The following is a 17,150-nucleotide window of genomic DNA, read 5'->3' as shown; positions in this document are numbered from 1 at the left end:
AAAAAAAAGAAGAGAAAAGAAAGAACTTTCTCACCATGTAGACAAGATTAACCACTGAAATATTTCAATAAATGATTTGGGGACAGTTACTAACATATACTGGTGCAGAAATTTTAATTTTCACAGCTTCATTACACTAAAATAGCAACTCCCAACAAGTCAATGAAGAAGAAACTAAAGCAGAAAAAAGGAATTCCACTTAATTTATCAACTCTTCCATTATCTTCTTTTAATTCAAACATGGATACACAAAGAAAGGTTTCCATCTTTTAATTTTTAACTCAATATACAGAACCACAATACTATTTCAATTTCAAATTATGGGCGATATCACATTCAAATATGCTTGAATTTGACAAGTTGTTACAACACTGAGAAATTTCATGAAAAGTTACTTCACAATTTTTAAGATAATCAAATACCTTTTTGCTATGTGGGCCAGCGCATTAATAGTAAATTGTTTTAAAATGCAGTGTTTTGGAATTCAAATCATTAAAAAAGAGTATCAAGATTATATAGATATAGTTTCTGAAATAGTCACTGCATTTTGAAAACGGAAGGTGAATGTTATACATCAGAACTTCTCATGAGACTGCTTCTCCTTTGCACATACCTGTGGGAGTCAAAAGCAAAACCACAACCTCCTAAAGACATAGCTATCTCTACAATACACTGGTGTAATCATGAAAGGCTACTTGAACTAAATTGTCACTTTTATATTAACACTTTTCACTACAACATATCTTTCCTAAAAGACGAAGAATACTGGGAATTTGGATTTCCCTTACTGAACTTAACACATTACAGACTCTCTTACTTTCTGGCCTTAGTAACATCAACTCTTTCCAGTGGGAGCTATCTACACAGTACATACAATGATTCCAGTGAAATGCATATTTACTTTCACAATATGAGCAACACAGTAGTGCCATACAAAGGACTTCTGCAGGAAAACAAACAAACAAAAAAAACACTAATGAAGGCCACAGTGGACAGTGCTGAACACTGTGAATACAGTAGGTTACAGGTGCCACTGAGGATCAAAAGACCATGAGTTTCCATTATTTTGTTCAACAATTAAAAAAAGAAAAACATTTAGAGAGTAAAAATATATAATTCCACTGTCGATAATGTAATTTTTCAGATATTCTCTCCTTGGTTAAATGGGCAAATTAGCCTAACTTAAAATAAGATAAAATGGACAAAAATCAGAATATGAAAGATTTTCTTGGTTTCTTCATCAAAGGAATGCACTAGGGTTAGCACGAGGATCTTTCTGGTTCCTGTACCTGTAGGTCAGCCAAACACCCAGGATCTGGATTAAAAGAAGAACAAGAAGGTAAAGTCTGTGTATATTTCAATTATCAATTACAATAATTCTGGATCAGCCCGGTGTGGTAGCGCACGCCTGTAATCCCGGCACTCGGGAGGCTGAGGCAGGAGGATCGCTGTGAGTTCGAGACCAGCCTGGACTACATAGTGAGTTCCAGGTCAGTCTCAACTATATAGTGAGGCCCTGTTTCAAAAAACAAACAAACAAACAAAATAAAAACTCTGGATTTTCTAAATCACTTTGCTTTCCCCCCACGCAAAGGGGAGAGGATTTTTTCCCTTTCAAATGAATTAAACAAATCAAATGAGAGACCCTAGAAAAATTAAAATATGAACAGTGTGGCAGGCTATAAAATTGCTCCCCAGAACCTGGGAAGATGGTGTGTTCCAGGGCAGAGGGAGCCTGCAGGCATGACTGAGTTCGAGGGGAATGTCTGGTTAGGCTGATGATGTGACCACAGGGGCCTGAGTCAGACGCACAGACAGAAGGCAAAATGGTGACAAACAAGGACGGAGTGGGGTCAGAGAAGAAAGGCGAAGCTTGATGTTTTCTTTTCCCAATTCATTAGTAATAGCCAAATAAAAATTTTTCATTCTTGGGCCGGTGGTTTAGCTCAGTGGTTCCGCTGCCTGCCTCGCAAGCACAAGGACCTGAGTTTGATCCCCAGTACCCACCCCCTCAAAATTTTTTTTCATTCTTGAGAGGGGGTAAAAAACAAACTAAAAATAACACTTATGAGGGCTGGGGATTTAGCTCAGCAGTTCTGCTGCCTGCCTTGCAAGCGCAAGGACCTGAATTCGATCCCCGGTACCCCCCACAAAATAACATTTATGAAATGTACACATACATGTACACTACACATTAATCATAGATGCACACAAAATGTATACACTATATACACAAATGCAATTCATATATTATTTGTATATTTTACACACACACACAAACATGAAGCATCAAAATGAGAAAGGGCTTTCTAAGCATAAACCACATGGGGAAAAAAAATACATTTGACTACAGTGAAAGTAAAATCTTCTCCAAATTTAAAAAACCAAGTCATAAAGTGAATAGTTAAATATCAAAGAAGGTGAAAGGAGAGCAAAGTAAAGTGTATGGGGAAAACGTAAAGGTTTGTGATGAATTAGAAGAGAAGGGGAACGGTTAAAAAACAGGAAGTAGGAAGTAGCAGGGAAGAGCAAACACTGGCAGAGCACTATGCCTCCCCTGTACCCGACCCTGGGAGGGACCTGGTATTCTGAGACCTTCCTCGGTCTTGCATGTGGTGCTATTTCACATTTGTATGTGTAACTTGAAGTGCTTCAAGTAAGTCAAAAGTAAATGGGCAATTCATAAAAGAAGAAACGTAAGCGTCAAAAACCATAAAACATGGTCAATATGGTCAAATTCACTACCCACTTTTCCAAAACAGCAAACGAGAACTGAAAATTTTTGAACTATCAAATTGTCAAGTTTTTATGATAAAGATATCTAGACCTGGTGCGGGAGTCAAAAGCTGGTAGAATTCTCCCAGAAGGCAACCCAACAATTCAGTCTTTATCAGAGTTTTTTCTAATGTTCCCATACTGCGTCAGCTTTACATTTTAAAATGCATTGTAAGAGGCTAGGGGATACAGACGAAACAGTCCACACACAGCAGTGACACTGGAATTATTTATCACGTGGAATATCAAAGGGAAAATGAAATGGTGTCAGGTTAAATGAACACATAGAATTACAAGCACACAAAATCTCTTAGGATTCTTCTGATGTTCTTTTAAAGACACGTGTTTATTCTTTACAAAGTTAATTAAAAGAACTATTTGATATATGTTATTCTGTCATCTGTTGAGAACAGGACCTGTGATGTGGTCATTACACGATGACAGTAACAGGTGTCTCCCCAGCTTTTAAATGGTGTATAATATAGGGTCTTATATATCATTAATTAATTAACGGCTACAAAATGACAGCTAACACAAAACACCTGCCACGTACCACGTAGTATTCTACATATTACAAGGTTTACATCTATCAACTCCTTTAATCATGACAACAACCCTAGGAAACAGGGGCTATTATTACACTATACTCATCTTTAAAGATGAGGGGACAGGAACATGCCAATGGGTAAGTAACTTGCCTGAGGTCTCAGAACTAATAAAGCATCAAGGCTGGGTTTCCAACCAGATCACCTTAGCCATTTGCTCCTGTGTGCCACACCCTAAGTTAACCAGCTCATTTTTGAGGAACAAAGGCTGGCCTGAAGGATTCTTGTTATAAATGATATGCATCCTTATGTATTCATTTTCCATAATTACACAATTATCTCTGTGAAATAAAAACTAGAACTGGAATTTATGAGTCAAAGACCGAAAATTTTAATCCTGATGCATATTGTGAACTCAGAAGAATGAAAAATCATCCACAGATATTGAGAGATTAAGAAGGACACTGACAGAAGAAAAAAAAAATGAAGACCCTTCAGGCGTGGTGACACATGCTTGTAATCCCAGCATGCTGGGAGGTTGAGGCAGGAGGATAGAAAGTTCAGGCCCAGCATGAGCAACTTAGCAAGACCTTGTCTGAAAACAAAAGGTAAACAGGCTGGGGATGCAGCTTAGTGCAAAGGAAAATATAAATGTAAGGCCAAAGACTAGAGAAAACCCAGGCTAACCTCATTTCATGTATTCGTTAGGTTTTACCATCTGAGAGGTGACATGTACATGCACCAATTCCCCAAAACAAATGTTTATTACATATTGCAAATATATACTAGTTTAAAAAAGAACTGTCAAAATGTAAAAAAGAAATAAATTTATATCCGAGGAAACAGAGCAAACGCCTCCCGCTGCCATAAAGTTCAGGCGAGCTCCCTGGGAGGGCCTGACTCCAAGCTAGGGGACCTCCCGTGTCCCCCTGCTCTCAAGGAAAACATTCCCACATGTCCTCCGCAACTTAGGTGTCATGCCCTCATGTCTTACAAAAGGGGAAAACACTGACTCACTGATACATACCTCTGTGAAGCTGAAGAAGAGGCCAATGCCGCCAACAAATCTCAAAACCTCCCCAGCATATCTTCCTATTATCGGAGCACACGGTGGGCAGAGATGGCCATCTTTAACACAGCTCTGTATCAATCAGAGAAAGACCTGTTATTTCAGAGTGCATGATAGAGAAAATATAAAAAATGCCACAGATGCCAAATTACAGTCTAGGGGTACTGCGTCCCATCTGGGGCATTTTTTAGCAGTATGTTAACTTCTCAGATGGCCTCGGGTGTCCAAGCGCTGCCTGACTCTTTGTGGCTGGGCCTGTGATGTGAGAGGACAGTCATGCCCACACTTAGCTTGTATTCTAGACGACTCCATCTCGCCAGAAGGAAGATTCTTGGGCACACTTGGATGCTGTCACACTTGTTCTGCCACCGAGAAAACAGGGCCATTGATCCTACAACTCCAAGGAACCGAATGCTACCAACAACCACTGAGCTGCTAGGGGACCCTCCTCCTCCCATGCGTTTCATCCTCCGCCAACACCTAATTTCAGCCTCATGAACATGGCTAATCATATCCAGACTCCTGACCCATGAAAACTGGCAGACAACACATTTTGGGCCGTGAAATGTATTATACAGCCATGGGAAACTAAAATAGATTCCTGCAAAGAAGGAATGTCACAACTGAAGCCTTTTACTGGGGGGATATCCATCTTAGGACTCAAAGAGTCCCCCAGAATATAAACACAGATAAACTTCTGAACTGAGCCAACCCCTGAGTCTCCCAGGACCAGGGTTGACACTTAGCAGTCAGTGTTCTGGCTTGAGACATGAGTTTGGTTCTACACTGTCCATCAATAATTCAACTCCAAACACAAAGGGTATGGAATTGTAATGGAGAAAAGGGAGAGGGTTCTCTACCTTCAAGATATTTAGCTAAGAAACCCAATTTAGTAGAGGTCATTTTCAAGCCAAGATATTTATATACTTCCTCTAAATCGCTAAGACTGATCTATTCTCTATTCTTTTTCTTTCCCAACTTTTTCTCAGAAGAGTCCAGTGGGAAAGAATCAGGGGCAATAAACCAAAACCTGTAGCCCGACTGGCCTCTGGAATATTCAATGCTCTGAGGATATCTGAGAACAAGCAAATGCTACAATAATGTGTTTGAAAATATAACAGGCATACGAGAACAAGCAAATGCTACAATAATGTGTTTGAAAATATAACAGGCATACGCAGAACAATTTTTAAATACAATTCAGATCAGAAAATTGTTTTCTTCCATTGAGTCGTTAGGCACCATATATAATGTGTAAGATAAGTGCCTTGGAATGGCTGCTGCCGTTCTGATAAGTAACTTTCCTTCTTCAACTCAAAGTTTCCATTTCCTACATCAGAGTCACCGGTCATAAAACCGCCGCACAAACAAGGCTCGCCCGTACAAGGAATGGATGTCCAATGACGCCTCCTGAGGACGATCCCTGACCGCCTGCACCAGTCACCTACTGTATAACCAAGCCCCTTCCCCAGCTCAGCTCCCTCCTCCTCTCCTTTGTTCCCTTCCAGCGCGGGCCACCACCATGCCACCGCCAAGCCACGGCGGCTCTACAATAAAGTCATACGAGCTCTGTCCGTGTGCGGAGTGATCTTCGGCAGGCGCCGGTTTCTTTCATAATGCATTCCTTTAAAATAAAAAAATCTCTCAACTTGACTTACAGCCAGACAGGTGTCATTTGGGCTAAAACTTCGGAATCCACAGCAGTCTAAATTTCTCTGGATGTCATTTCGAGCACTTGCAGTATTGTTCCAACCAACCTCCAGAAGCTGACGCTAAGAAATGCATTTAGCACATAAATTAAAATGTGTCAATACTGAATAAAATATACAGGCTAGGACCTATAGCTTTTAGTACCCAGCGGATATAAAACAAACACTCTCTCTCCAAACGAGCATTAAGACTTTCAATCTGCCACCAAAATGAAGTCACTGTTTCTATCCTAGGGATTAAAAGTCTTAATTTTCATATGTAATTTAAAAGAAGCACTTGGTTCAAAGATATAATTCTCAGAGCAAATCAAGATAAAGTTTCTGTTGCCCCAAGACAGGAGGACTAATTTCTCTACAAACCGAAGCCTGAAAAGAGGAATTTCTAAAATGGAACGACAGGCCTCTCAGAGCACAGTTCACTGTAAATGGTGGGTACGGACCGGGTAAACACCTTTCGGCTGAAGTTCTTTTTACCCAGTGAAACCTACACCTTATCTAAAGGACGTGAAACGTAAAAACACCTCATGGTCTCTCAGCTCCATCAGCCCTGCTAACACAATCAGTTCAGCTGCTCCCAAGAAAGAGCACTGTCTTATACTCCAATCACTTCTTCTCCTCTTCTACTCATGCAGTGGTGGAATAATAAAAGTAGCAGGGGAAAAAAAAAGAAGTCCACTCACCTGTTGCTCCTGATTCAGAGCTAAACAAGCACAAGACACAGAAAACTGAACGATAAATACAAGTAAGAGGATAATCATATACTGAAAGTCAACAGTTAAGGATATTTCTGAATACTCAAAATAGCATGAAGCCAAAGTACTGGCCCAACTCTCAAATGCACTAGAAGCAATTTACTGAGAAAACAGGACAAATCACACTTAAACTTCAAAAAGGATACACAAGTATTACTTTGGTAAAACACTGTGGCTTTAAGTTCATAAAAATATATGGACAGACCTAGTATTAGAATCTAATTTAGAATAAAAATTCTTACATACATAAAATAGGAAAAGGTATAGACAAATGACCATAAATTTATTAAATTTTAGTATAACATACTTATTTCTCAAATATTAAAATGTTGGAAAGGGCCCAGTGTCCACTGAATCAATTCAATTGCGCTCTGATTTTGCAATGTATAATTGGACTACCCTGAGCTCGCAGAATTCTTTATGACGTGACAAGGATTGGAAATGCGTAAACTTACAATAACTTCATGCTCAGAAATGATCCTAATATTGGCTGAACAAATATCCCTAGGGCTTTCTAGGAGTTGCTTTCTGGAAATTAACTTTCTAATAATATTAAATTCATTGCAGCCATTAAGACAGTAATCAGCAGCAGGTATGAACTCAACCCGTGTGGTAAAAATCCCGTATTTAAGAAAGGATACAAAAAATAGCAACACCTGATGGTGCTTTACAGCTCCGATCAGCCCCACCAGTGCAATCAGGAACAGGAAGATGCCCACAGCAATGACCACGCCAACCACTCGGAGACTGGAAATCAGCCCAAAACCGATGCCCCAAGCAGCAATTCCGATTAGCAACAGACTAACCAACTGTAAAAACAGGGAGGTGGGGTGTCAATTTATATAGTATCAACATTTTTAGGTTGTTTAGATCTGAATATCATTTAATAATTACTAACAGTCAGTACAATCCTCCCTCAGCATCCCACAAGGCACAGGTTACAGGACCCCATCCCCAGATAAGAATCCAAGAATGCTCAGTCTCATACACAAAGGTATAGTATTTGTATAGAACCTCTACCTTCTTTTATATACTTTAAATCCTCTCTAGATTACTTTTAATACCTAATATGATGGCAATACTATGGAAATAGTTTTGATACCGTATTATTAAAGGAATCACAGGAGAAAATGTCCAATGATGAAACTTTTTCCAACTAGTTCTGATCCACAGTGGGTTGAATCTGTGGTCATCTCTTCCTAAACCTAAATACATGTTACTTAAGAATAGCATATGTATAATTTCTAAAAGCCAATGCCTCTCAGCCCGACATACTGATTTCTTTACATGGAAATTATCTTTTCCTTCAAAGCCCAAATGTCTGAATGAATCCCTCCCCTCTGAAAATCTGTGTTCTTAGAAGCAGTTCCCACTCTTTCCATCATCGTCTTTCCAGGAGACTGGGGCAGCTGGAGAATAAGGACAAACGTTTCTTCCCCTCCACATCCCCAAAAGCTATCACAGGCCCCGACCTTAGGAAATACTCAGGCACTGTTCACACAGATGTTGCTCAAATGAATTGCTTTAGATCTCATTATCTGGCATACTGGAAATCATAATTTCATATATATTAATCTATATATGAAATTTATTCATACATAAATTATATTTTCCACACATAAATTATAGATTATACATATATATTAAATTATATACAATACATAATCATATATATATATTTCATATCTTTCTGACCATTAAAACTTCTATAAAAGAGTATAAAATATTTCAGTTATTTAAAATGAAATGGCATTCTGCGCAAGAAATTTTTTATAGTAGCTCAATCATTCTCTACTTATATTTTATCCAATATAATCAGATGAAAAAGTAGAATGCCTGTCTAATGGTTAGAACCCATAAAACTACAAGTTACAATTAGTTCCTTAAAATAACACTTGCATGGAAGCTGGCTAAAGGTTGTAATTAACCACAGTAGATGCAGCTCGGACAGATAGCAGGGGACAGGGTTCCAGAACAGGCCAGACACACTGGGAGTCAGCCGTCCCCTGAGGCCATCTGATGGTATGACTCCCCTTTTGGAAGAATTAGCATGTAAAAAATATATTTACTACCTTTTCTGCTCAAATGTGCAATTTTTCACAAGTCAAATAGTTTATTAGACAAATTTTACACTTACTAGTATATAAAACTACCTATGCAGAGATACAAGTGAACTCTAAATATTGTGCATTTATTTGTACTTCCATCAAGATTTAAATTTTTTTTTCTTTTTTTTTGCCAAAGAGGCAAAACTTGAGGATAAAAGAAGCCATCTGTAGCATGACAGAAGTGCTGCAGAGCAGGATAGACTGGGTGGTCTCCACTGCAGGCCATGCACAGAGAGCTTCTGCGTTCACAGGGAAGACAGGGGAGTCCTCACAAGTTCTGCCACAGAGAAATTTGTCTTCCCGCTTTCTCAAATGCTCCGTATCAACAGGTACCTTTCCTTCTGCTTCATTTTATCATTTCTGTCTTGTCACATTAAACAACTCGGCAGTGACAGTCCTCTGCCCCTTCACCAGGGAACTTATTCCTGACTGTGGTGTCCAGGCAGCGCTCAATTCCCTGTGTGAGCTGGGAAAAGCAGCAGCCGAGGGGCGGACAGCCCAGGCCTTGCTGTGTCCCAAGGGCCAAGTGCTGCAGGCCACACGGGCACAGTCAGAGGCTCACTGCAGTGCGCAGGGAACTGATGGGAAACAGCTGCCATTTATAACTGTATGTACTGATCAAGAGGAAATTATACAAATCTTAAAGAACTGGCTCACATAATTGTCACAGTTGGCAGGGCAGAAACGTGCAGCACAGACCAGAAAGCTGAGAACTCAGGCAGAATTTCTTTGTTTTTTTTTTCTTTCTCCCCAGCCCTGGGGATTAACCACTGTGAGCTCCATCCCCAGCTTTTTTTTTTTTTTTTCCCAAGACAAGGTCTTAAGTTTCGGGTTGGTGATGCCCGTCCACATGCCAAGTTAATCTGGTTTACTTACAGCTGACTGGCTGCACACATCCGTCGTGGTCTAGAGCACACCCTGAGTCATACCTAGATCAGTGTTTGACCAAATGCGCACACACCATAGCCTATCCCGAAGTTGACAGCAAATTAACCATCCCACTTGTCAACATTAAGTCCTGAATGGGATGCTTTTCTTTGATTTTACTAATGCACATTAATTATGATAATAAGTTTCATTATGACATTTTTACACATGATGTAACATCCCGTGATCCTTCCCACATTACTCTCCCTCCCCTCTCCTCTAATTCTTCCTCTCCTTCAATTCTACTTTCATGTCTTTTTCCCCTCTAGATTCTACATATGACAGAAAACATGCAATATTATCTGTGTTTGGCTTATTTCCCTTAACATGATGATCTCTACTTCCATCCATGTTCCTTCTTGACAAGATTTCCTTCTTTATGGCTGAATAATCCTCCGTTATGCCCGTCATGGCTTGGCTTGTATGCAGCTGTCCCTCCATAGCCTTATGCAGTCATGAGGAGGTGGCTGGATCTAGAGTCTATGATGCTGAGGTCAAGGATGTAATGCCAGGACCGATTCATGGTACAGTCCTAGGATAAACAGTGTGTGTGGTACCCACTGGGTAGCCTGGGTAAAACACAGGAGATGGAAAGAAGACTACTGTTGTTGCTGCCTGCTGTTATCACTTGCTGCTTGCTGCCTTCTGCCTGCCCTGCTTTGCCATGAACTGTTTCTCCTCTGCCATGCACCTCTGCCAAGCCACTCTGCCAACTATGAACTGAAACCTCTATAAACTGTGAGCTAAAAAAACCTTTCCTCCTTTAACTTTGGCTGTTGGGTATTTTGTCTCAGCAACAAGTAAAGGAACTAAGACAATGCATATACCATATTTTCTTTACCGGATGTGATGTGTTCTTATTAATTCAGTTCAATTCACAGGCAAGACTATACTTCATTCTTTGACTCATAGAAACAAAGATTAGAAGCATGAGTAATCTGGCACCAAAAATTCTCCCTCTGTCATACAGTTTTAGAAAATCCTTTGGGGAATCATACCAAATCCTTATTACATTAACAAGGTTTTTTTAAGGTTGTTAAATACTGTATTAAGAATATTAAAAGTTAAATATTCTTAAATATTTAAAGCTATTTATCTACATATGGTTGGCATTGATTATGTGCCAAAGTCAGAGATAAGAAATCCCTATTAGAACAGAAGTGAGCAAGCACTCTCTTAAAGGATCAGATATTTACTCTCTTCCTTTCCAAATCACGTGAGCCTTGACACTGTACACAAGGATCAGGGTTGTTCTCCAGTAACACCTTATTTTTAAACACTACAATTTAAATTCATGTAATTTTCATGCATCACAAAATATTATTGTTCTTTTGAATTTTTTAACCATTTAAAAACAAAACAAAACAAAACAAAAACCCTTCCTATCTATCTTGCTATACAGAAACAGGCAGTGCAATGGATTTGGCTATGGGATGGAGTTCACTGACCTTTGCTTTAGAAGTCAGTAGAGCAGGAAATGAAACATTATAATGAAACAAACAATTGCTTCATCAGAAAATGTTTTTCAAAGTAGGTCGGAGGATAGGACAATAGTGGGGGACTAGCCAAAGACTGAAAAGAAACAATAAAGGAGTAGGGAGAACGAACTGAGCAAATAACCCCACTGTGACTATCGCCTTCGACTGCAAAGAATGAATACTACTCCGGCAAAGCAAGTATCTTAAAGAGTTCATCCTGCGTATTGGAGGAACGATAAAAGTCACCATGAGCATCTTTATAGGAGGAGGACAGAAGGAAACTAGAGAGATACATACACAAAGGAAGTCATGTAAAACACAAACACACAAAGTAAAATATAATGAAATAAGGCAGACAGTGATGGGGCCACAATCCAAAAAGCTTCAACTGCCACCAAAGACTGAAGGGGCACAGACGGATTCTCCCCAAGGCTGCTGCTGATACCCTGATTTTACACTTTAGGTCTCCAAAACAGTAAGAGAATCGATTTCTGTTGTTTAGTCTTGTTTGTGGTAATTTCCCACAACAGCACTGGGAAAGAAATAAAGAACAATCCACCCACTTGGAGTTGAACAAGTCAGGGGCCTGGGACCACCACCAAGACAGCCTGGTGTCTGACTACCCCAAAAAGTCCTGCCGTGCAGCCAGTGTGGAATACGTGGGTGTCTTCAGCAGGACTCTTCCCACAATCCAAACCCTTAACACCAGCAGTATGCTGTCAAATAAAAAAAAATGGTTCTGTGCTCACTTTGCTGCCAACAAGCTCATTAATGCCAATCTACTCCCCCTAGCTAGTTTCCCCTATGGTGCCCATGCAGTGATCCTCCTGCCTCAGCCTCAATGACTCCTGGGCTCAAGTGGACACACACTACTGCCCCCAGCTCCAAACAATAATTTCTATAACCAAAAAGGGGGTTAAAGCATAAGCCTAGCTCTCAGACTAGGCGTTATGTTATTACTGAAAATATCCTACAGAACATTCAATACTCTCATCCCTGCCACCCTAAAGAGGGAAAGAAGAGGCTGCTTCTTTCCTTAACATTCTGCTGAGGGAATTCCTCAACAAGGTGATTCTGCTCCGTCTTTGATATCATTTCCTGTCTCTCCCCATGGCTTTCTATAAGACACTCTCTAAAAACTGAAGTTTTCCTATCGTCTTGACAGATCTTACAAGTATAGTAACTCAAAACAGCAGATTTGTTCTCTAGAGTTCCAGGGGTCAGAAGTCCAGTCTGAATCTTGTTAGGATAAAAAATCAGTTAGGCTGAAGTTTCTTCTGGAAGCTCCAGGACAGAATCTATTTCCTGCCTTTTCTAGCAGCCAGAGGTTGCCTGCATTCCTCCGATTGCAGCCCTTTCCTCCACTTTCAAACTTGCAGTGGACTAGCTTCACGGGATGAGACCTCAGCCATCTCCTTTTTAGACTCTGACCCTCTTAATCTTCCTCTTACATGAACCTTTGCGACCACAGAAGGGCTCGGTCAAAGAATCCGGAATAATGTTCCCATCCAGAGAGTCTTAATTCAATCTCACCTTCAAAGCCCCCTTTGCTGTGTGAGGGACACACTGATAGCTCCAAGGATTGGGACGTGGGTTCTTGTGGGGGCAGCAGTGCTCAGCCCATTGCTGAGAACATGGGAAACTAAGCTCTCACTGAAACCTTTCCTGCTGCAAATGTTTTTAAACACTGAAAGATAGTTGAGCATAGAGAAATGATGGTAAATTCCCACAAACCAGAAATGAAAGGAGAACTGAAAGCCCAAGATGCAAGCAGCCGCTGGAGGACTGGGGCCCTGTGGGGCACAGAGGCTTCTGGATCAGAACAGCCCTTGAAGGAGAAAGACCTCGGTGTTCAGCCCGGCACAAGGAGGAAGTGGAAGCAAGAGTGCTGCACAGTGAGGAACTCCGAAAAGCTATTTTCTCAGGGTGAGATGTTCTACAGAAACAGCAACTACACACCCAGGAGCACAACAGACTTGTGAAACTCAACATTCATCCCCCATTCAACCTGCAAATTCAATCCAATTCTAGCCTGCCATGCCCATGTCTGGAATTTAAATGTGTACCAACTAGAACAGACATCTTCATGCCGAGGAATTCAGATAAAAGCTGGATCACAGGCTACAAGGGCAGCAAGGGAGGAAAAGCCGCACAGACAAATCCAAAAAGATTCAGGAGGGAGAGTTCAAATCTCAGCTCCTAAACCTTTTCCAAATTTAAAAACAAACAACAAAACAACTTTGCTACCCATCAAAAGAAAAATTAAGACAAATTAAATCTGCTATCAGAGGCAACACAGGCAGTGGAAGGATTAGAGCTCCCCAAGAACCCGAAATAGAACTAAAATTTAAATTAACCCATTTAAACTAAAAAGAGTAAAAAGAAAAAATGAGAAAATAAAACCATGTTTATAAAATGTATGCTTGAAAAAGAGCCAAACAAAGGAAAAGTAGAAAAATACACAGAAAGGATAAGGCATATGTATTTAAAAAAAAAAAAAACTCCAGCAAAATTAAGAAAAAGAACAAGAATAAATTCCTCAGAATTCCCCTACCTGATTAAAAAAAAAAATCTATAAAAAGCCCAGAGCAAAAGTCATACTCAATAATACAATGTGAGAAAAATTTCCTTCAAAATTCCAGAGATGACTTCTACTCAAAAGGGTAGTAGAAGTCTTAAAAAACTGAGTGAGAGTGAACATAAAACAAACATGAGGGCATAGCTGTTACTATTCACAAATTAGTAAGTGTATCCACGAATTATTAAAGAACCAGCACAGCTGCTAGAAACTGGATCTATACACCACGCACCAAAAATATTTTTTCAATTAATTTTTTAGGACACACTTTGTAAGAGGCCCCCAAAGTATAAGGTACATGGGACTAAATCTAGCAAAAGGAGTATAAGACCTTCATGGAGAATTCTGTGAAGTGGGCTGAACACATTGTGAAGATCTCAGTTAAATTGGGAGATGTATCCTGTTCGTAGAGGAGGTCACTCATGACAATAAAGCATCAGTTCACCCCCAATTTAACCTCCGAATTCAGTGTAATTCTAGTCAACATCTTCATAGGGTTTTAAGTCCTGTGGAAGAAGAGCTAGATAGAAATACTTTTAAGTTTAAGGAGAAAGGCCTTTCTTGCTGTACTTTTTCTCAACCCAGGTACACTGTCACCAGCACCAGGCAGAGGAAGCGCTCCCGGGGGGCAGGCAAAGCATACTTTGCTGGTGTTTAATCTAACTGTTCTCAACTCTGCCCTTGTCGTGGCTTCATTATACTCTGAAAACCTTGGGCCTAACTCTCCATCTCCTGGGTGTGTTTTATTCTTTAAAAATTTGGAAAACTAGCCAGGTGTGGCGAAGCAATCAGGAAGCTGGGGCAGGCAGATCACCATCAATTTTAGGGCAGCCTGGGCTACATAGGGAAACCCTGTTTCAAAAAAAAAAAAAAAAGCAACCAAAGCAATTTACAACTTAGTGAGATCCTGTGTCAAAATAAAAGTGGGCTGGGGATGTAGCTCAGTGCAAAGGCTCCAGGTTCAATTCTCAGTACCACCAAATAAACACATAAATGCAAAATGAAGTAAGTACATAATTACAAAATTTTTAAAACTAAGGAAGTTTAACACCATCCTAACAAAAGCCAAAACTTATTTTAATGGCTCAGAAATTAAAAATAAAAACAGATCTAAATAAGCCAATAGGGTAACCTTTGAGAGAGATGGAATTCTCAAACAGTAGGGAAAGAAAGGGGTAAATCAGTAGCCATTTGACAGCTACCTTTCCCATTTTGAAAAAGGACAGTAGTAGTCCCTACTTCACCCCACAGACTTAACCCTAAGTAAGAAAAGTACAGCCTAAAACCTTCAGGAAAAGGTAGAGAAGTACTGTTATGGCGTTGAGCCGTGAAAACTACAAGGATTAAGTCTAGAATTAGAAGACATTTCCAGTGCTCATACATACTAGAAAATACCTGCGATCAGTTTAATAAGACACAGAACACGCAGAGAGGTGGTCAAAGGCAATACGCGACTCACGGTGGGAGAAAAAGCAATCCCAAAGGTCAACAAACACCTGAAAGTTGTTAAATCTCATTAGAGGACCGGGGATTTAGCTCAGTGGTTCCACTGCCTGCCTTGAAAGCGAAAGAACCCGAGTTTGATTCCCGGTATCAGAAAAAAAAATCAATTAGGATAGCAGGATACAATCTCACCGGCACCCGTGTGGCAAAACTAAAGCCAGATGACACCAAAGGTGTGAAGAATCCGGAACTGAAGTTCAGGCAGAACTCTAAGCTGCTGCAGGTACCTGACAGAATAATGTGGAAGGTCAAATGTATGTACCCCTTACTAACCCAGCAACTGTTTCTAGGTCAAGCCCCAAGAAAAATGTAATTATTTTACCAACAAGACACAACCCAGGATTTGGCTGCAGCCTTGTTTGTAATAGGGAAAAACATTAAAAATAAGACCCCACACGTGTCAGGGAATCCATAAATTCTGCTATAATCACACAACAGAATATAATTGGTATTTATTCCTGTGACCTCTATAAACTTTAAAAAGATAACAAAACAGCTGGGCATAGTGGCCTACTCTGGGAGGCTGAAGCAGGACAATCACAGGTTTGATCCCAGACTGGGCAACTTAGCAAACCCCAATCTCAAAATACAAACAAAAAGGCGGGAGGTATGGATAGATTCATGCAAAAGCCCTGAGTTCATTTCCCAGTACAGTGTACCTCAAAAATAAATCACACAGAACACACACATACTCCATAAAATAAATCAGACAAAAGAGAAGAAACATCATTTACACAGATTTTCCAATACCAAAAAAAAAATGTGTGTGTGTGTGTGTGTGTGTGTGTGTGTATATGTTCTCTGTGGATAATTAATATGTGAGATCATCAAAATGTCATAGACATGTATGGAAATGACAGGTGTCAATTTCAGGACAGTGACTGCTTGCCAGAGGGGAAAACAGGAAAATAGCAAAGGAACTACAGTGTGGACCATTCGCTTTATTGTAGTGTTTAACTTTTTGTTGTTGTTGTTGCTATGTGGGGATTGAATCCAGGGCCTGGAGCATGCACCCTTCCCACTGAGCCACATCCCCAGCCCTGCATTTGTCCCCCTAAGGAGACAGGCACAAGGCTGAACGCTGACTGGCATCTGTGAAATCCAGCCTGTGGGGACACAAGGCTCTGCCATGGTATTTTGCGTGCCTAGGAAATATCTTCAAATTCAAACTAGAAAATGTGAACAGTCCTTTCTTACAAGGGCACCAATTCTGAATTCTCCTGCTATGTTTTTCGTTATAAACTGGCCCAATTTTCTGGACCCAGCCTTAGTTCCTATTATTTCTCAAACCCAGTAATTTATTTATTTATATTTATTTATTGGTACCAGGGATCAAACTTGGGCAGGCAGTGACACCACTGAGCTAAAGCCCCAGCCCTCAAACCTAGTAGTAATTTAAGTGACAACCTTCTCATTGGCCTTCAAACATTTTGTATTACAGTAATTCTAGTTGGTGAATCACCAAGCATGGTCAAAATTTCCTCTTGTAACTTGTTCCCATTTAGAAAAAGAGAAAGCTCTCAAATGAAGGTAGGATGCGCCGAAGGCAGCAGGGAATGGATGACCTTTTGTTTGGATGGTCTCAGGATTGAACCAAGGCACAACACTACTCCCTCTCTCCCTCCCTCTCTCTCCCTCCCTCTCTCTCTCTCTCTCTCTCTCTCTCTCTCTCTCACACACACACACACACACACACACACACACAC

At 40.3% G+C, this 17,150-nt stretch overlaps 1 protein-coding gene across 1 annotated transcript; it reads right to left on the bottom strand.

The window, feature by feature from the left end:
* Positions 1–254: 254 nt before the first annotated feature.
* Tspan13 (tetraspanin 13) lies at positions 255–7,665 on the bottom strand (the record flags this gene model as incomplete). The annotated part of the gene is made up of 5 exons (XM_033755920.1): positions 255–1,315; positions 4,348–4,461; positions 6,048–6,161; positions 6,779–6,859; positions 7,492–7,665. Coding segments are annotated over 5 exons (558 nt in total), but the record flags the coding sequence as incomplete, so codon positions are not given.
* Between the last annotated feature and the right edge of the window lie 9,485 nt (positions 7,666–17,150).

This window comes from Fukomys damarensis, unplaced genomic scaffold (genome assembly GCF_012274545.1).
Source record: "Fukomys damarensis isolate Sample0158 unplaced genomic scaffold, DMR_v1.0_HiC HiC_scaffold_4, whole genome shotgun sequence".
NCBI classification, from domain to species: domain Eukaryota; kingdom Metazoa; phylum Chordata; class Mammalia; order Rodentia; family Bathyergidae; genus Fukomys; species Fukomys damarensis.
Note: the sequence above shows the minus strand (reverse complement) of the source record. Positions and strands in the feature narration are given on the sequence as shown.